The sequence below is a fragment of the Xenopus tropicalis genome, chromosome 2 (assembly GCF_000004195.4).
Source record: "Xenopus tropicalis strain Nigerian chromosome 2, UCB_Xtro_10.0, whole genome shotgun sequence".
In the NCBI taxonomy this organism is placed as follows: Eukaryota; Metazoa; Chordata; class Amphibia; order Anura; family Pipidae; genus Xenopus; species Xenopus tropicalis.
This window is the reverse complement of record NC_030678.2, coordinates 44,366,323-44,388,736: the sequence shown is the minus strand read 5'-3', so window position 1 is coordinate 44,388,736 and position 22,414 is coordinate 44,366,323. Positions and strand designations below refer to the sequence as shown.

Genomic DNA, 22,414 nt, shown 5'->3' with positions numbered 1-22,414 from the left:
CAACCAATTAAGTTTCCTAGGATCTCAACTGAGTTGTCATAGATGTAGTCAACATGATGATATCTCAGCAAAGGTGACTTTTTAGGAGATTAACAAAGCAATACAGAGGATTAATGGCAGACTGTGTGGAGGGAATGAAAACTGGATGGATTAGTGCCACATCCATCCTTCTTCTCCTTACTTTGTGTTATTTGTTCTATATATTACTGGGTGCTTGGACACAAGAAAATTGTATACAGATTCTTGTGCCACATAGGAATAACTCAAATAAGGCAATTACCGTGACATAAAGTGGCACAGTAAGGTAGTTCCATTACAATGTTTAATATCTATTAAAGGGGTTGTTCACCTTTAAATTAACTTTTAGTATGTTATAGAATGAACAATTTTAAGCAACTTTTGAATTGGTCTTAATTATTTATTTTGTTATAGTTATTGTGAATTATTTGCCTTCTTCTTCAAACTTTTTGTAGCTTTTAAATGGGGGTCACTGACCCCGGCAGGCAAATAAATATTTCTGTGTGAGGCAACAGTTTTAATGATATTGTTACTAGGGATGCACCGAACCCACTTTCTTGGGTTTGGCCAAACCCCCGAACCCCCCGACGGATTCTGCCGAATCCTGAACCGAATTAGCATATGCTAATTGGGACCGGAATTTTTTTCCCCCTGACCATTTAACCCTTTCCGAATGTATTTAGCATATGCTAATTTATGCTAATTCAGAGTTGGTTCGGCCGGAACCGTAGAACTACAAATAATAAAATATGAAGACCAATTGCAAATTGTCTCAGAATATTACTCTCTACATCATACTAAAAGTTAACTCAAAGATGAAAAACCCCTTTAAGGGGCTAACATATCATTTGATTTCAGTTTATTACAATTGAAGTTCTTCACAAATACTTGGAAATGGGAACAATTTCCCTGCTAAATTTAGTAAAATCATCAATACAATGCAAGGGTTTGTTCATGTCTCCAGAGATGTGGTCCTCCTTTCACTAACCAGTGAAGTCCAACATCTGTGGTACCGAGGGCTGGAATTTTTCTGGCCTATATGGTGGAGGGCCGATAGTGGAAGCCAGTTTTGACCACTCATCTTTTTTTAACTGCACCCACTTTAAACCACACCCATGTTATCACAAGAGCTTTTAAGACCATACCCACATTAATGGTGGTAGCGCAGCAAAGTCCTAAACGATTGGTGCTCACTGTAGGGATATCACCCTTCATTCATATGTGAAAGAATTATATTATGTCATACCCTTAAATCCATATGCCTCCCCCTCCCCTGTGGATAGCACAGCAACCCCCAGCTTATAATTACACACCTTAGGGACCCCCTAACAACTATTTCCAAATGATAAACTCCTAGATCAAACCCTGCTAGGTTTACCTCCCACAGGCAGCATAGGGCAGGCAGAGTACTGCCAGTGTGTGCCATACTCTGCCTGCCCTATGCTGCCTGTGTGTGCCATACTCTGCCTGGCCTACCCTGCCTGTGTGCCATACTTTGCCCACCTTATGCTGTCTGTGTGTGCCATACTCTGCCCACCTTATGCTGCCTGTGTGTGCCATACTCTGCCTGCCCTATGCTGCCTGTGTGCCATACTCTCTCTGACCTTTGCTGCCTGTGTCACACACACAGGCAGCATAGAGCAGTCAGTAAATACAGTGAAACAATGCTGCCACTGCTCCTACAGTCTGTCTGAGGTGTGAACAATGTGGGGGCTTACAGTCTGAGCCTGAGGTGTGAACAATGCAGTGAAAATTGTGAACAGTACAGGGGATTACATGTATAAACAACACAAGGGTTTACAGCCTGAATCTAAGATGTGAACAATGCAGAAGGCCAGTTTATCTTATTACTGATACCATTTAAAGCTTACACAAAGGTAATCACAGGAGCCAGACAGGTTGGGGGCCACCCAGATCACGGGGCGCACTGTGCTAACCCATGTATAGGTTGGTAAAGGAAGGATAAATTTAGACCCCATGCCCAACTCACATTTCTTGATATAAAACACTGAATTTACCATAAAACTGTAGTTTTTATTAGGGATGCACTCAATCCATTATTTTCGGGTTCAGCTGAACCCCGAATCCTTCGTAAAGGATTCAGACGAATATTGAACCAAATCCTAATTTACATATATAAGTTAGGATACAGAAGGGTCAAAGAGTGCCGAACGCAGCGCACACAGACAAAAAGTGCAACTTCCATGTTCACATGACAAAAATTTACATGATTTTTAGGATTCTGATTCAATTCGGCCGAATCCAAATCCTGCCGAAATAGGCAGAATCTTGTCCGAATACCAAACTGAATCCTGGATACAGTGCATCCCTTATAATGGGTGAGTGCAGAGGACCTTGTGTTGCTCTCTATACAAATTTGTGGTCAAACCCCACCTAATGGTTTAAAATTTAGTAAGCACAACTTTCCCTTCTTTGCTATAGTTTATACTGAATTCTATATATGATTTCACTGTGCGGTGTGTGTTTGTGTGTGTATACACTGCTCAAAAAAATAAAGGGAACACAAAAATACGACAATATGGCTTCTAATGCTAACGGGCTCCTGCAGCATAAATATGGCAGCCCCCTCATAGAGGGACTTGAGTGATCAGATAGGTAATGTAAAAGCATTGGGCAAATACATTTAAAGCAAAATTATAAAGCTCATTCAAAGACAACGTTATGATATATGTTTCTGATATATTTAAAAACAGTTTAATTTCTGGTGCCAGTATCTCTTTAAAACAAGTCAAAATGAGGCTCAGTAGTGTGTGTGGCCAAGTGCCTGTATGACCTCCCTACAACGCCTGGGCATGCACACACATAAATGGCTCAGGTAGTGCAGCTCATCCAGGATGGCACATCAATGCGAGCTGTCGCAAGAAGGTTTGCTGTGTCTGTCAGTGTAGTGTCCAGAGCATGACCTCCATTGGTTAATAAATTTGATTTCCATTAATAATTTTTGCATGATTTTGTTGTCAGCACATTCAACTATAAATATATATATATATATATATATATATATATATATATATATATATATATACACACACATACACATTTTTGCCTCCCACATGTTCTGAACCTGACCTTGTAGAAATATGTTTAGTCTCACACTAAAGGGGGGGGCTGCTCATTCTGTAGATATAACAGAAAACTGCTGTATTCATAAGGCACAAGCAGACTTCGTCAAGGCTTTGTAATAGGCTGAATGGCCCAAAAGGCTTCAGAGATGTTCATTAAAAAACCCACTTTCTGAGATGATGTGCATCCTTACAGGTGTCCTATTGGCTTTGTGGACTTCAGGGAGATAGTAGAAAATAGGTTTAATTAATTCATTTAGAGTCAAGCTTCCATGGCAGGGACCTCCTTCCTGTTGTGCCTTTTAACGCTACTTACTCCCGAATGCTTGGATGCACAGAATCCCTTAGGTTTAAATTTGGTTTGGCAAAACATGTAACTTTCAAGTCCTGAACAAATTAAAGAATGCTCCCACAAGAATGCTAAGAACTCACTCCCCCCCCTTAGGAAAATGGATCTGAGCCAATCAGCAGGAAGCTTCCTCATAGTCTTACTAACTGAGCATGTACACTTGGTCTGGGTCTCCATGCAGGAGTGAGGCATTATGGGAACCTTCTTCACACAGCTCAGCATTTTTTCTTCAGGTGAAATATGGGGAGACTTAAGGGCACTATTGAGAGAACTGAAGGTATGCCTGAAGCTTGAGATTAACTCTTTATTAGCCTTTCCTTTTCCTTTAAGACAAAAATTTGTATCTATCGCAAACAATAATATTTAAAAGAGGTTTCAAATTAGGTTCCTTATTATAGATTCTGTGCATTCTTACTTGAATGTAATAGTTTAATTTATTTTTGTTCTAATGCTTCATTGATGTTCCATTCATGTATTGCTTTAATGTACAATGCTGTGTATACAATGTATAACTATGAAGCCAAAAATATACATACATCTCAATGGCACAAATGTGAAATCTTACCTGCTGTTGATTGCTGTTACTGTTATATGAGAAACATATGTCAGAAAGGCTATTGTTATTGCAGCATTCAATGGAACCATCCAGTCGCCTGTACACTAGAAGATGAAAAATGATATCACTGCATAACATACTTACTGCACAAAATATATACCTACCAACAAAGACATTCTCTTCTTCAGATTTCATTCAAAATTTAAAGGTTAAAAAACGTCTGGACACATATTACAATGGCTAGTAAAGAAAATATCAGGATAAATATTTCACATCATCTGAGCATTTATGGTGATATAGTGAAACTGTAGTATTTAAAGCTGCCTTTGCTTATATATATTTAATTTGTTGTATTCTCTAAACTGGTGAAATTCATTCACGTCTTTAATGAAAGAGTTCTTTAAAGAATTAATAAAATGAAATATAGGCCACAGACCCCAATCCATCTTATGCTCCCAGGAACAAATGTGCTTCCCTGCATTGGAGAGGGCCTTCTAAGGCAGAGCTGAACAACAAGGTTAGTGTGCTGGCGCCAGTTACTGGACAGGAGAAAACCAATCTAGTCCTGGCTTCATACAGTATGAATAAAAATCAAGAATGCATCGAATTTATACGTTTCACAAAAAAGATTTGGCAGAATATGGAACCCTAACCCTAATGTGAATATTTAAATTAAAAAAAAAAAAATAAATGTATCACCTGTGTATAAAAAATTATCATATTCACTCCGTATCTTTGAATGTCATGACTTCAGCAGAAAACTAGGGGGCAGATTTATCAAAATGTGAGTTTAGAGCTTAATAAATAAAAACTCACCCACCTTCTATTCATTCCTATGGGATTTTTAGAAGAGTATTTATCAATGGGTGAAAATTGGAGTTGACCATTGATAAATATGTTGTTAAAAATCCCATAGGAATGAATAGAAAGTGGGTGATTTTTTTGCGGTGAGCTCACATTTTGATAAATCTGCCCCTAAGATTTCTTATTAACCAAGGGTCGCGTTCAGATAAAATGATATAGAAAATGTGCAAGTGATTTCTTACTGAGTTCAGTGAGTGAAAGGATTTTTTTGTCCATGACGGGTTTCTTAAATCCACGATTGTGTTTTTTATTTAATTGCATGCATTGTTTTACCAGAACCTGACCCTCAATGAACACTGTAAATCTGCCTCTAAAATTTTTGTGAAAGCTGAATCCTGCAAAAAGAATCCTGGATTCAGGGCATCCCTAGAGAAAATCATCCTATTTGCAGCTAGCAGTTTCATGCTGTTCCTGTATGCAGCAAAGGGTTTTTTTATACAAAAAGTACTAGGGGCAAAAAGTCCAAAACAAATGGCCTTCAGGACCTTTATTTACACGGTGTGCAATTTAGCATGTAATACAAAGAACACTCAATTGTGTTGTTTTGGAGCTGGGGACTGTTTGTATAGGCATAATTACAACAAGTGAATATGTAGGGTGACATGTGAGTCAAGTAAGTGTAAGTGTGAAACCAATATTTAGGCTAAAGAAAACTTGATTAACAAGCTTTTCATATCAAAGGCCAGAACAGTTAGGCACAGTGAAAGCATAATGCTTTCAGTACTCGAATAATTGGCAGGCTCTAGTACAAAAAAGACCAAATGCAATAATGCAACTACTAAATAAATGGAGCGGCATTAGGCTAGAGTGTATGTAGGAGCGTCTGTTACTAAGTTTTGTGAAAATTGTGGCTAGCAAGTGGCTCTTTTCAAAATAAAACAAGGGCCAGCATAATAAACATTAAGTGCTGAGTTCAGTGATTTGGCATTGAGAAGACATAATAGGTTTGATTTACTTAAGGAGTTCTGAATTTCAAAGTCAAAGACTCAATTGCCAGCAATTTTACCCATAATTACAAGCATCATTCCAGTCTGGTTGGCATCACTACCGGCATCAAAATGACGCCCGATTCTTTAGGTGAGAGTTCGCTTTGGCTATTCACATAGGAAGCTGTTGGAACCTTGGAGCTACCACCAGCTTCAAGGCTGGCCGTAGCTCTATGGTTCCCCTCTGTCAAAAGGTGCACTTGCACGTGATTATTTAAAATGAACAGACATTGCAGTACAACTATGCAGTACCTTTAACTAGTGGCATTATTTAGGCAACAACTGTGGCAATTTTGCTGAACAGCACTGCCCTTGCAGGTTGTAAAAAGCTTGTTATAAACTTTTAATGTTAAAGTATTGCTTATAATTCAAAGCAATGCTGGTCTGCTGTTTCTAATTAGTGGGCCAGTTATTTATTATACTATATGGTAAAGGGGCTAGTATAATGATACAATAAAATGATAACATCCAAAGGGGTCAGTGGAGCTCTTGAACTGTCTTGGGCCCAACAAAATGTTTTAGAGGGCCACATCCAGCCCTCAGCTCTCCAGCTGGACAACCCTGTTTACAGTCATGTTTTTCATATACTTGAATGTTTGAATGCAAAGTGGGGTTTGAACACCACTACATTATGGGAGTGGGTAGCAACTAAAACATAAGTCTGCGGCAAGTTTCATTGGAGGAGCAAGAATACTAGAGACAATCCAAGGTTAAGTCATTAGATGAACACTAAAGTGATATAAGAACTTGTTGCTTGTTAAAGCAAAGGTGAAGGGCATTGCTTTTCTAAAGATTATTTTCTTTTCTAAAAAGCAGGTAAATTTAACAGATTTGTATGGGGCATGCAAGTTCTAGAGGTATGGCAGTATTCTGAAGGACAGAATAAAAGGAGGTTATAAAGAAATACAGAATATCTGAAACGGAATACTAAACCATTTACTGCATGTAGCCAGCATTGGAGTGCCTTGGATATGAACATATTATGGCAATGTGCATAGCTGGAAGCAACAGGATAGAGTATAGAATAAAGAAAGGCATTTAAGCAGTGATCCTGTAGGTTTGGAGTGATGGAGAAATTTACAGTTCTACATACGTGGTGGCTTATGGGCAAAGCATGAACTCTGTTCTAGAAATGTATAAGATGGCTGTTAAATATCTGTGAGAACAGAACAAACAGGCAGCTAGTGATTAGAGACTAAAGGGGAAAAGTAGATGTAATGTAGACAACATCAGGTTACAAAATCTGCTTAAACCCAGAAGCATATTTAATTAGAAACTGGTAAATAGGAACAGGTTAACCTGAATTGAAGGAATACTTACTGTCATTGTAAAACATGTTTTTTTTTTTTTTCAAAACACATCAGTTAATAGAGCTTCTTCCAGCAGAATCCTGCATTGGAATCCATTTTTTAAAAACGCAAACAGATTTTTTTTATATTTCATTTTTTAATTTCACATAAGGCTAGCCATACTCTCCATTTCCCAGGGTGCAACAGCCATGTGACCTGTGCTCTGATAAACTTCAGTCACACTTTACTGCTAAGCTGCAAGTTGTAGTGATATCCTCAGCTGATCAGCAGAACAATGGGAAGGTAGCAAGATAGCAGCTCCCAGTAGAATAGCACTCAATAGTAAGAAATCCAAGTCTGGCTTGGGATTCCTCCAGTTACATGAGAGTGGAGAAACAATAGGTTACCTGAAAGCAGTTCTAATATGTAGTGCAGGCTCCTGCACTGTCATTAGTAACAGACAAAACATTTTGAATACACATATTTTGTACCTCTGCTAGGAAACTGAAGTTGTTGGAGAGTGGCTGTGTTTATACAATAACCAATCTGTGGCATCTGTGAGATCTCTGTAAGACATGTATGCCAGTCATCCACACCAGTCACCTGGCAGTCTTGCACATGGGTGATCAGGTCCTGAACAAAAAGCCCTCTTGGCCCACTTGCAGGAGAGTCCTGAACGTAAATAACAAATATATCATTAATGATATAGATGAAAACAAGCATTTTAGAAACCAACCTAGGTAGCAACTTGTGACAGTGCTGCCCACTAGATGTGTTCACCATAACTTGTCTGACCTTACATATAAAGTATGATTTGGCAAAGCTTTTGAATGTCCCATATTCTCCTTTTTCATTAGTAAAAACTTTGTTTGCATTAGACTTTGTAGCAAGATATTTTCAATTTCATCCCATGTAGAGGTTGTGTAATATTTGTTAACCTTATTCATAACATGCTCAACCAATGGATAAAAGTCCAAGGTACTACTTAGCTCAACAAACAAAATTGTGGCTATTTTTCTAGACATACATATATAAAGCAGACATTAAAAGTCAAAAACAGACAGGAATAATATGTCTCAGAAACTCAAAAATTAACATCAAGTACATAGGTAAAATTCTGATTTGTCTGCTATATAACAGAATGTGTCAGGGTGTGTTGGCTGTATAAGCATAAGAGCTTTCATAATTCTTTAGACAACTACACAGGTATTTTCCTGCTGGCTTAATCATACAGCAAATATACAGTTATCAGTAAAAAATCATACCAACAACCTAGGTGCTTTATCTTTTTGTAAAGAAATAGGGATGCATACACAAATAAGGCCACGGAAAGGTTAAAGAGAGTAAAACATTTTCAGCTTTCATGTTTACGTGACAAAAAGTAATGTGATTTTAAGGATTCAGATTCAATTCAGCCAGTCACATGGATTCAGCCAAATCCCAAACTGAATCCTTAATTCGGTGCATCCCTATAAAAAAGTCAGAGTTTGCATTCTTTATTGCATTACCTAAAGAAGGCTTTACAAAGGGCCATAGTTGGGAGAACATGGCAAAAAGTGTAAATAGTTAAGCGATAGGGAACAATCTGGATAAAAGTCAATGACCTGAGCCATGATTGATCTTAGATGTAACCATGTATTTTCCTACTAATTACTATTTTCCAATATAGGAGAAAATACTGCCAACTGAAACAGCATTGCAACCCATTTTGAAGCCCAGGCCCATAGTATAGGAACATGCCATAAGTATTATTGTTTCTGGATATTACAGCAAATGTTTAAAATTAGCCAAGAACGTTTTTCCAACATGACTATCATGGCGAGCTTTGCCTAACAAGCTTAATTCAGCAACAGCTGAACTGACTGCTGCCTTTGCTTATAATGCCTGTATAGGATTCTTGTAGGATCCTTGACTACTGTGCATGTTCCTTAAGACAAATCACCATGAGATTGCAAACATCTTCTAATATTAGTTAAAAGCAAACACATAGAACTAAGTGATATAAAAAGCATGTAATTTACACTACAGAGAAATTACTTATTATGTTTTTTGCAAGGGACTGATAGAGAAAGGAAGGTGGGCATGCAGCACTTTATTTACAAAGCTGCCCCCCCACCCCCAGTGAATTAGGCTTTACTTGTATTAGGCTTGTTATTCTACCATGTCTCATGAGCTATGTCACTCCATTTCCACGTCATAGATCATTATTGCCTCTTTTACTAAATGAATGAATGAACATCCAATCCCTACACACAGTTTAACATCCAAAACATCAAATGTTTAAGCACTGAATTATAAGACCATTATGAAGTCATGCAAGGTCTATGGAGCTCTTTGAGAATTTTAGGGCTAAATTAGCTGGACAGCACTGGCTTGCAACATGAGTCAGCAAAAGGTATTCATTCAGGTATATAGCAGGTTTGTTCTCTCAGTCCTATGTGGATCTTATTTATATGTAAGGGTACAATTGAGCATCTAAACCTTATGGGTTGAACTACAAAACACTTACATAAACCTGCATGAGACCCAGCTTTGCACCAGTTGTGTTTTTTTTATAGTGCTCTATACGTTAATGAAGGATATAAGCATATTAGGTATGGATAAAATAGCAAATTATGAGGCAATGTAATAACCATAGCAACCAATCAGTAGTTAACATTTCCCCAAAAAGTGTTTGCAATCATTTCATTGGTTGCTATGGGTTACTTGATATGGGTAAACATTAGACTTTTTTTTTACATTACCCTGGTATGTTTATAAAGTGTGCAGAAATGGCATAAAAAAGACCTGCCTTTTATTGTTTTAGAACAGCATGCTTTCCTGCCTTATTACTATATATGCTTTACAGCTTATTATGAAAGATTTGACAGCTTTTGACAATTGTAGCACACACAAATGGAATTACAACTTAAAATTAAACTCTTATAACAAGGTGATTTATTACATTGGGTACCAGTCGTTATCACATCTACCCTGAATACTGGGCTTGGTTCTGCCTGGTCTTTAGGTGGGGTTTCCTAAATTTCCTAAAATTATATTGGTAGGTTGTTTGGCCTCTGGCCAGCGTGTATGATTGCCAAGAATATGGCAGAGAAATTAGATATATGTGAATATTTGTGTGTAACTGGCTAATTATATACTACTGCTGCCTCCATCACGTTATTAGTAGGATATAATTAAAGTGTATTTTTATAGTTTACAAGTTGGGGAAGGCACTTAGGTGCTTTGCAGAAGTATTACTGATCATGATCACATTCTTCTAATAAACAGTAGAGAATTAGCAAGGAATTGCTTAGCAATCTTTAAGCAAGTTCCTAGGTTGCTGGGTACTCAGGCTAATTAAATATGGATTAAAACAAAAAGGAAACAGAGAAACATTTTCTTAACCAGGTTTTTTTTTCCAAACCTTAATGAATATTTTTCCTAAAATATCTGTTTAGGAGGGCTTTAAAAGGAAAAGCCATTATTACTCTGCTAATCTGCTTACATCTTCACAAGGGGAAGACTCTGCTGCTGGATTTTTAAACCAGCCTAATAGATATCTAGCAGACTTCAGGCCATATTTTCGTAGATCACGCTGTCATTTTGGCGTTATACACAGGGCAATAAGGCGACAAATCAGCAGCTCTCCCTAGTCATAACACAAAATATGTCAGTGGGGTGTGATGAACAGGGGCAGTTTTATAATGGCTGCAAATGTAAGCGTTGAACCATTTCCAATAAAGCTGGAGCCTGCTTGTCTCAGGTAATCAATTTCTGCCTTTAAAATGTGTATTGGAACAGACACAGATGTGAAATCAATAAAATTGTATTGGGAGAAAACGTTTAAAGAATTAAAGAAGAAGGAAATGCTAATAAAGAGTTAATCTCAAGCTGCAGGCATACCTTCAGTTCTCTCAATTGTGCCCTTAAGTCTCCCCATATTTCTCCTGTTCAGATGATAAGACGCCTCATAGGGGAAAAAAAACCCTGAGCTCTGTAAAGAAAATTCCCATAATGCCTCGCTCCTGCATCAAGAGCGGTGTACATGCTCAGTGTGTAAGACTAGGGGGCTGATTTACTAACCCACGAATCCGACCCGAATTGAAAAAGTTCCAACTTGAAAACGAACATTTTGCGACTTTTTCGTATGTTTTGCGATTTTTTCGGCGTCTTTACGAATTTTTCGTTACCAATACGATTTTTGCGTAAAAACGCGAGTTTTTCGTAGCCTTTACGAAAGTTGCGTAAAATCTTGCGCTTTTTCCGTAGCGTTAAAACTTACGCGAAAAGTTGCGCCTTTTTCGTAGCGTTAAAACTTTAAAGGTGCGAAGTTTCCCGTAAGTTTTAACGCTACGAAAAAAGCGCAACTTTTTGCGCAAGTTTTAACGCTACGAAAAATCGCAAGATTTTACGCAACTTTCGTAATGGCTACGAAAAACTCGCGTTTTTACGCAAAAATCGTATTGGTAACGAAAAATTCGTAAAGACGCCGAAAAAAACGCAAAAAATACGAAAAAATCGCAAAATACCGATCTTTACGAAAAAAACGCAATCGGACTCATTTCGACCCGTTCGTGGGTTAGTAAATGTGCCCCTATGAGTCCTGCTGATTGGCTCAGATCACACATTCCTAAGGGGGGGGGGGGGGAGTTCTTAGCATTCTTGAGGGAGGGGGAGCAAAAGAGAGGGGAGAGAGCTGCGCAGACTCTTGCACAGGAAAACAAAGAGACAAGAAACCTGTTTCTTTTAAAAGAGAACATTTCTGTGAGTGCTTATGGCTGTATTTACATAGACCTTTCAGATAAAGCTTACTTAATTTTTATCTTTTCTTTCTCCTTTAAAAACCCTTTTCACAAAATCCTTATTAGAGGGGTGCTTCACCTTTTAAAGAATACCCTATTCTTAGAAATACTGCCTTCCTCCTCTGACTATTTTAAAGAAGACATATTGGATAAATGGAAAAGGTAGGCAATTATGAATAATATATGGGGCTGGTTTCGCATTGGTCTACAATTGAATACAGTCTGTAAAAATTGCCCCTTTATTGGAGTTCCCAATAGATTCTATCCGGTCTCTGTCCGTTTTTCAAATAAGGGGTGGGCGTGTCCTAAGGGTCCCTGCCAGAAGCACAGGAGGGGGATAGCCAATCACAGCCTTGCACTCACACAAGCAAAGACAGGCTTTGGTTCCCTATTAGGTCAGCCTAGCAGCTGATTGGTTCCTATCCTAAAGTGCAGTGTACTGAGTGCCACCAGCTCCCCTGCACATCCAGAGAATTCCGCCAGCAGGAAGTGGAACAGATGGGCGGGACTAGTAGGGTTTTGGGGGAATTTCGCAATAAATCAGTCTGAAACACAACTTTTTTCAAGCACAATCCTTTTATATTTAGAAGGGTATAATTCACTGGTACATTCTTAATTTTTATATTATATGTCTACTTTAAGTTTTTAAAAGGGGGGTTCTGACCCCAACAGTTAAATACTATTGCTTTGTCAGGATACAATTTTATTGTAATTGTTACTTTTTTTCTTTCTATGCAGGCCCTCTCCAATTCATACACCTATCACTTATTTAAACCACTGCCTGGTTGCGTGGGTAACTAAGACCCTAGCAACCAAAATGGAGAGTTGCTAAACAAGAATCTAAATAACTGAAAAACCATAAAAAAGACCAACTGCAAATGATCTTAGAATATGAATATCCGCATCATACAAAAATATAAGTTAAAAGTGAACTACCCTTTTCTCATACAAGTGAATAGATTATTTGATAACATTTTATGGTAATATCTTCAATGCGCTACATTATCTTTTGTCTTTAGAGGTAACCGCCACTGTAATTCAGGTCAAAAACAAAAGCAGTCAAAACAAACCTATTGGTTTGCCACCACTTCCCAAAGATATTAATGAAAAATGTGCTGCCTAAAGCACATATAGTGGTGGCAGATAGAACACTGCTCAGAAACTCTCAAGTAAAGGTCCACCTGTCACTGCTACATGTGCTTTAGGCAGAACATTGCTCATAAATCACTAGTGGTGATTTGCCAATTACAGTGGTGGCCAACACACCTCAAGCCATTAGCTATAGGGTTTTTCTACTGTGGTAACGATAACAGGTTCCACATGTTTCACAGGTTCCAACAGGTTCCACAGGGGATATTACTACAAGCAGAACCAGTAATGCCCCAGACCAGTGTCTCTCTATTATTATTTGACAGCAAAACAAATGTTTAGAAAATTTAGCCTGCATATTTATAGATAAACACGGTTATCAGACTGTACTACTAGTTTCTGTTTTATCTCTAATCGGGCAAAATATGTGAGTGCTACTCCATGAACAGCCTGCTGCTTATGATATGTTATGGCGTACAACAGTATTAAAGGAGAACTAAACCCCCTGGGTAGAAAAGCCCAACACAGATAGGACTGAGGTTTGGGGGTAGAGTGTGAGACTTATCTACAGACATTTCTATAGTTGTCTGATACCTTTCCTTCGGGCTGATATTTCCACTCCATTCTGGAAGGCTACACCTATCACTTAAACAAGGTTTTGGGAAGATGAAAAGCCTGTATTAATTAACAGTGTCCACAAAATGGCACATGCCTGTTTGCTGTGATTATGAAATCGAGGACAACAAGATTTATAATATTTTTTCTCAACTAACACAATAAAATAATTTGGAATTATTTCTTAGGGCGACAGGATCCCTTTAATAGCGGAAACCTGCCTGTTCTTAACAAATTACTTTTTGTTTTGCATCTAGAGTGCCCTGCACATGCCAATTATGTATAGGACCACCAGTTTTGTAAGGTTGCATCCCCTCCCCTCTCCTCAGAAAGCTTCACTTTAGGGTCAAATTCATTTTTGTGACAAATGCTTCTCAACCTCATTTTACCTCACGGCTCCTAACCCAATGGTCAGTTATAAAAGTGCAAACCTCTATACTTTTTTAGATAAAAGAACCATATTTCCCCAGGAAATTCTTTTTTTTCCCTTAGTCAATAGCAAAAAATGTCATCTAAATCTATCTATCTGTATGTGTATCATTATCCGAGTCAAAAAATTATTTACATTAGTAATTTCATATTACAGAATATTCTTATATGTTTCGAAAAGTTTATCTTTAGCGTATTTTTGTACTCAGTCTCTGAAGATTAAACCTCACAGAGAAGCCACATCATAGCACACACACCAGCAGGGCCCAAATCAGGCTGTAAGCAACCCTACCATGCCTGAAATGAAAGATTATGTGGTTGAAAAAGATTAGTCAGTTAATATGACTGACCATCTGCATGACCTTTGTTCAATTCATCTGCGTTCAAGAAAGGATAATCTATAAACCAATCAAGGACCCCTAAAAGGCCTGGATTTAAGATTACGTGTAAGAGCTGTTTGTTACAGGTTGATGAATAAATCTTACTGCTAAAATAGCTTTCCTGTGCTGCACAAAATGAACAGAAAACATATAAACAAACAAATCCATAACTATGAAAGAATGCATAATAAAATATATACGTGTGTGTGAAAAAGACTGAAAGAGAGAAAATGTACATAGCAGAGTGAATGTGTAATGGAAAACCCACTATCCTAAAGAGCTCTGAATTATGGGAATCGTCACCCATAGACTCCATTTAAATCGATTAAGATTTTTAAAAATTATTTTCTTTTACTCTGTAATAATAAAACAGTACCTTGTACTTGATCCCAACTGAGATATTACTAATCCTTATTGGAGGCAAAACAATCCTATTGGGTTTATTTAATGTTTATATGATTTTTGAGTAGACTTAAGGTATGAAGATCCAAATTAGGGAAATATTCCTTATCCAAAAAACTCCAGGTCCAGCATTCTGGATATCCATTTCTAGGATTTCAATTGCATTTCTTTATATTCCTTTCCATATTAAATCATAATTTGGCTCATTTTGCCAAAAAAAAAAAACCCTCTTCATCCCGTGAATGTTTTTTCCCCCCATTTTAAGTCTTTTTTTTTTTTAAATTCAGTTTCTGAATCTGAAGGATAGTGAAACAGTTGTTAAAGTAGTATACAGGGAAATGCAAAAAGTCCCATTATTGCATTAGAAGTTTACATACAGTGACCAGATCAATGGGTATTAAAATATCAATGACAGAAGAACTCCATCCTCCCAACAAGAAAGAATTGGATTTCCCTAAGTAATTCCAGTGCTATTTTGGTCCTTTAAAGCAGGATTAAGTGTAAAAAAAAGTAGAAGACAAAATTGCATTAAAATTGTAATAGAGAAAAGTTTCTGACACTGGGCAAACCTGCGAAACTTGGCAATATTTTTAAACTTCTATTATATTTTCAACTTTGAAAAAAAGTTCCCTGGTGACTTAACTGATCTCAAAAGCAACTGATGCAGGAATTAAACTCATTTTCAGGCCTGTTTTTGTTATAGTCCTGAGACTTATGAGTCTGATATTGATTTTGCTTGCAGTGTGGGAAGCAAGACAATTCTTCATATACAAGTGCAAAGTGCATTTACATAGCTATTAACAGTTATCTTCTCAAAATTGAGAGGGAACAGTTTAATGTGTGCATAAACCATTTCTGCTCAGTGTGTTTGCATTTATGCAAGTGACTCAGACAGGTTATATTATATGACTGAGAAAACTAGATTTAACTGCTTTATTGAAGTCTATAGAGAATGGTTCTGCAGTCAATAAGCTACCCCTTCAGGCATTACTCAAAGTAATTGAAATACGTAAGTGAAAATAAATGAAGGATGCTATATAAGGAAAGAACAGCAGACAAAAGCAAACAATGCAAGGCCACTGGAAGTCTGAAAGCCTTAAAGAAATATAGCATCAGAAAATGAAAATACAGTTTCTCTATTTGAAAATAAAATTTCTGCACCATTTTATAAAAGAGACAGTTTTTTACTGTGTGCTCCCTCTGCTAGCGGCTACTCAGTGGCTGCCCGACAAGCAAACAATCAGTGGCCAGGTAAGCATGAGGTGTACAGACATTTTCTTCAGTCTTAAGACTATTTACTGACATCCAGTCCTGCCTCTTCGAGTTACCTACATATTTGGTGAGTTCCTTCTACCCTGGGCCCATGGACTACTTGTGGACTACCAACAAGTAAAAAAGGTTCATTCCTGTACGCATTCCAATTTAAATTATTTTTTTGGGGGCATTGTTCAGCCCCCTGGATTTACTCCTTCTCCATCATTCTCTCAGTCATGCTTTTTGCAGCTGCAGTCAGCATCCCCAGCCCCTTAGGAAATTCCTTCCAAAGGCAGATGCCTTCCTGCCTGTCTCGCTCATGGAGACGTTCCTAACATTCTAACTGAAAATGAAACACCTTTCCACTGAACAATATGTGAGCAGAACCAATGGAATAGAGCGTCTGGTCTGTCCGTTTCTCCCAAAACACTCCAACTTCCAGGTCCAAAGAAAACATAGAAACATATTTTCTGTTTAGTGACATCTTTCCTGGAACTTATATCTCCCACTATGGAGACATTCTCTCCTTTTGACATATTCCTTTGGTCACTCTCACATTTAACCTTTTTGGTCTATATGAAACCTCCCTAACTGCTAGCTGATCCAGAGGAAGATGAAAACCCCTATCTGAAGCCTTTTCTATTTGCCTAAGAAAGGGGAAAAAAATTCTTCCTGACTCCAAGATGGCATTTAGACCAATGTTTGCATCAGCTCTTTGCTAACAGTTAATTTCAGTCACCCTGTATTTTCTCACTTGCCTAAAAGCCATGTTTAACATTTTTTCACTAGGATTTATTTTTTTTATTACAGTTTTTGAGACAATCAGAACCTGTATATGCTCAAAATATAGAACAAAAAATGATTGTGGCTTCATGCATGCATATGTACAGCCTTCTCAGATCTGCTAAGAATGGATCTTATATGGGGGGCATGGCCAACATGGCAACCTGAACAGAAGTGCTTTTTTTCTGAGCTCCAAGCACCACATCCTGAAAACAGTGGCAGACACCAAATTTCACTCACCCTAACTGCAATAAGCACCCACTACATGATGGGAGGCAGCAAAATCCAGAAAAATAAATCTGAAGCAGCTGCCAAGCTAGAACATTTCGCTGGGCACGCACCACAAAATGGCAGAAAACTCAAAAGCAGCCAAATAAGCGACAGTGGCTCACCCTCTCCACCACAGTCACAGCCAGAAGCCGCTACCCAGTTCTCCTAAACCGACCTCTCCCTCCTGCGAGCTGACCTCCAAAGCATTCACGAACGGGTAAGAGAAACAGAAAATAGAATCACAACACTGGAGGACACCTGCAATCCACTCCCCGCTGTCCTAACATGGCTGGAACCAAACTCAAAACATACACTCGACAGGCAGAGACGCAACAACGTCTGCATAGTAGGCCTTCTGGAATGGGTCAAGGGAGCGGACCCAGTAACATTCGCAGAAAACTAGCTGAGAGAGGCCCCCCAGGCCCTTCCTGATCTGCCTGCTTAACTTCAAGGACCGTGACGCCATTCTCCAGACGGTGTGACTAGGCCCTGGAGTAACAGTGGAGGGGAAAAGAATATCCGCGTACCCTGCCTACTCTGCTGAACTACAACGCCAGAGGGGTACCTTTACCACAATCAAGCGCCGACTAAGAGAAGCTAACCACATATATGGGATGATATACCTTGCAAAGCTGCACGTTCAGGCAGATGGGAAAACCCTGTTCTTCACATCCCTGCATAAGGCTAATGACTGGCTCGACACCCGAGGGGCCCCCATCAAGAGCTAGCCCTAACCGCCAAAACTAGGTAACCACGGCTTAAGAAAGCTGCACCTACACCTCTGCAACATGTGAGAATACCCATTATACTCTGGGATTAAAGGTTCCCCAAAACTAAAAGGGGATACTAAGCTGGAATCCATAGCAATCAGCACAAATGGGGGAACACTTAAGAAATAACTTGGCCCCGTTGGGCAAATATTACTGCTCCCACTCCTGAGACAACGGCAGACACTTGGCCCTCTTGCCCCCCACAGCCAAACTCAACACCTCACACCAACTCTCCTCCTCTGAACCAAGTGGGAGAGGAACCAGGGACAAAGAGGTCACATTAAAGGACCACGGGTAACCACAAGTCACACAGGAACTCACAAATGGAGGCTGAACTATTCCATAACCTGCGAGACAAACCTACCCTGGGACAATCGACCACATCTATAACAGAGCTGCTTTCCCTGGAAATACCACCACCGCTGGGGTAACAAACCACTGAAGAGGACAATTAGATGGCTGGATAGCCCACACTTACCATTCCACCTTCTCCTAGCGAGCTCAATAGTCTCACTAACATACATCCCATTCCGCAAACCAGCAGATATCCGCACAACACATCCAGTCATACTCACGCCATACAAAGCTTGGCTCTCTGCACTGAAACTCTGCCACTTGAAACCTCCTCTCCACTGGACTACCACTCTGGGCTAACTCCCACCTTCCCCATTTCCAGCAAATATCATCATATAGAGTTTGGTCCACATGGGGAATCCGTACACTGGGAGACATACTAGGAGGAGATACCCTAGCACCAAGGGACCAATTTAGACACTCACAAACCCAAGCAGTACTCCCATGGTACTCTTATCTCCAACTACGACATGCTCTCAAGGCACAATGCAGGGAGACCACACCACGCCCAACTACATCCATAATAGAACTCACCCTCTGAAGCCCCACAACCAAAAAACTTACTACAACACTATACATGCTCCTCCTCTCAACAGTTAGGTCTCTCTCCATTTAGGACAGCCTCTACAAAGTAGCAGAGGAACTTCCCAGATAGATGATGATGACTGGGTTGAAGCCACTGATAGGGTATTTGACTACCTAGTCTCAACTAGAGACAGACTGATACAATTTAAGTTCATACACAGACTCCATTTTACCCCTCTGAGATTATTCCGCATTAATAGGCGTGAATCACCCCAATGACCCAAATGCAGTGCCCCAGAGGCAAACTACATGCATCTCATTTGGCAATGACAGACTATTCAATCCTATTGGACACAAGTAATGGATTACATTCAAGAAAATAAACTCCCTCCCAAACCTCCTAACACCCAAGGTTTGCCTACTAGGAATGGTTGATGATCTTACCCCAACAGCTCATATGAGAACCCTATATCAAAGTCTATTGTTTTACGCTAGGCACAATCCCCTCCCACAATAGATAGATGGTTAAATCTCATCAGAATGCTACTCCCCCTGTTTCAACTTACGTATACTGCCAGGGGGTTTCCCCAGAAGTATGACAAAATCTGGAGGAACTGGACAAAAGCTACTAATTAAATTGACCCCCCCTTCTGGCCCAGGGGACATTCCTCCCAAAAGGATTACCAACCCAAACCAGGCCAAATGCTTATGTTATTGTATACGCTATCTTGTATAAACATAATCCAGGACAACATGATGTAGAACCACATGATGTTTATTAGTTTTATATGTTTGTATGTTTTTATGTCTAAAAATGCAAAATAAAAACCTTTTTTTAAAAAAAAAAAAAAAAAAAAAGAATTGATCTTATATATATATATATATATATATATATATATATATATCTCTCAAATATGTCCTCAGGAAAACAACAGCAATGGAGTAATCTATACTGTCTTTAATCAAACAAATTAGTGGCATATTCATTTTACTTAAAAAAACTGAATTTAAGTGCAGTGTGGGAGCCCAGATATACTGTAAATATGCAGTAAGTATATATATATATATATATATTTAAAATTCAGGTAGACATGTGGAATTACAATGTAGCAATAAAAAAAAAATAAGGTGTAATGCTTTTAAGGGCAACATAAAACCTTTCACTCATATTAGCTTTTATATGCACTTTTGTAATATATAAATAATCTCTTCTCTTTGTTATTATGTTTTTTTACCAGCCCTCTCAACATATGTTGCTAGAGAACTATATGCATGTGCCTGACTGGCTTTTGGCACTGGTTCTCTAATTCACTCACTTATTCCTTCCAGTGAACAGCTCTGTATAATAATAATAAACGGCATAAAACAATAATACTCCTATAAAGTTGTACTATTCTCATTACATACAGGTCAGTTATTAGACGTACGCATAGTTATATCATAAACAAATTACACTCAGTTCAAGCAGGAACTGGAACTGGGGTGTAGGCAAGTGCCCTGCGACAACTGAGGTGGTTTCTGGGGAAAAAAATAGTACGGTTCCCATCGGCTCCCACTGTGCTAAGCCCTCTGCAAGCAGCACTAGGGATGGAACAAAAGGGGCTAGCAGCAAGCAGGTAGGTTGTGCCAAACAAGCGTCTCTGATGTGATAAACTGCTGAGCTGGGCAGTCTTTTGTTTTATGATATCACCACAGAAGGATGCATTACACCAGTGCCGTAACCCTAACTAACTTATTATCAATTAGCTTTCACCAGTCTATTAACTGTATTTCAATCCTTTTTCCCATTTAAAGACCCGACTGCTTACCTCTACAACTTCAGTGACAAGAGCCCCAACTCCAGTGTAGTAGAATGGAAACAAAAGAGCAGGGAGTGGAACTAGAATTAAGATGCCTAAAATGCCAAGAACGAAGTTGTGCCAGACTCCTGTAAAATAAAATAACAATAATAATAATCATTAGAAAAAACAGTAATGCTGATAAAGAGGAATGGAAAAACCAGCAATATGCTGCCACTTTAAACCAATGTAACCACCACAATAACCAAATACCTTCTAATGAAAATAAAAAGAAATTAAATCATGTTTTATATTTAGGGAATTTAAAAATGTATTTACTATTTTAAAAACAAATCAGCACCAACTAAACTGGATCAATCAGGGGATTAAATGGAGTCCATTTTCAATGCTCCCAGAATAAGATTAATGCAGCATTAGTTCTATCTGAAATGGAAACAAGGCCTAGAAAATAAACAAGCTTAAAGCCTCTGGATATGCTTGATTCTATGTCTTCTCAGAATCCACTTAAAACCTTTCAAATGATTATGCACTCTCTAATTAACAAAACATGACTTATTCCAAAAGGAAATGTGTATGATATGTTCCAATTCCCCTAAGCTTAAACATAGATTTCCAAAGCCATTCATACAGATTCCAAATATCTCACTGAACTGTAAGAGAACAGAGCGTGCTTGCCCTCTAATGGATAAATGCTTAAACTGCTGGGACAATCCATTTCAACTACAAAAATTTATGTATTTTATTTATATGGTGTTACACCTAGAGCCCTGATAAATAAAGACAAGAAGCCATACAAAGGTGTTAAAGCAAACCTATGTTATCACCATTTATTAAGTGCATTCCTAAAAAAGGTATTTAAATACAGGACAAGGATCCTACTGATGCAAAAGGCCAACCAACAATCATCAGCAAAGCTTAGCCCACCTAGAGCCACTAGAAATACTGCAGTAATATTATTTGGTATGTCTTTGAGGGCCTTTTTTTTTTTTTTTTTTAATTTGCATGTTCTTTCTATTTGTTTTGCAATAAATAATGTGTACAATGAGTTCACGTACACAGTAGTTTGAGAACATACGCCTGAGAACACAGTCAATTCTATATCTGTTCAAAAGTCAGTTATCAAGTGGCTTATATTATGTATTTTGAAAGCTTGTCCACGCTGAAGAAAAATAATTATTACTTATTTTTTTCCACTACGAGCAGTATATTCTACATGAGCAGTTTTGCATAAATACAATTATTGACAGCCATTTGCACCAAATACACAACAGATTATTTTCCATCACTTTTCACTTTGCTTGTACTTGCAGGACTTTACTCCATAACCACTAATCCCAAATATCATTAAACCTAAAGCTGTAAATGCATTATAAGACATGCTTGTTTGGCGACGTTGACAAAGGAGCGTATCTTTCCCCGATACGGGGAGATATCCGGCTGATCTAATCTTTTGGCCAGATACTGGTCGTATAGGCCTGTCAGTGGGCCCCGTACACGGTCAGATAAGCTGCTAAATTGGTCTAAAGCAGTGCTGTCCAACTTCTGTGGTACCGAGGGCCGGAATTTTTCTGGCCTACATGGTGGAGGGCCGATAATGGAAGCCAGTTTTGACCACTCCCCTTTTTTAAACCGCACCCAATTCAAACTACACCCATGTTATCACAAGAGCTTTTAAGACCATCCCCACATTAATGGTGGCAACACAGCAAAAACCCAAATGGTTGGTGCTCACTGTAGGGATATCACCCTTCATTCATATGTGAAAGAATTATATTATGTCTTATTAAGACATACACTTAAATCCATATGCCCCCT

The 22,414-nt window shown here is 38.5% G+C and overlaps 1 protein-coding gene across 3 annotated transcripts in view; it reads right to left on the bottom strand.

Moving 5' to 3' along the window:
• Nucleotides 1-22,414, bottom strand: part of mbtps2 (membrane bound transcription factor peptidase, site 2) — a 43,403-nt gene that overhangs the window by 3,739 nt on the left and 17,250 nt on the right. For all 3 annotated transcript variants that reach the window (XM_012957021.3, NM_001017061.2, XM_012957022.3), the window contains 3 exon segments: nucleotides 20,609-20,727; nucleotides 7,637-7,817; nucleotides 4,016-4,110 (listed from right to left, as the gene is read on the bottom strand). In XM_012957021.3, the coding sequence (XP_012812475.1) occupies nucleotides 4,016-4,110; nucleotides 7,637-7,817; nucleotides 20,609-20,727 (395 nt within the window).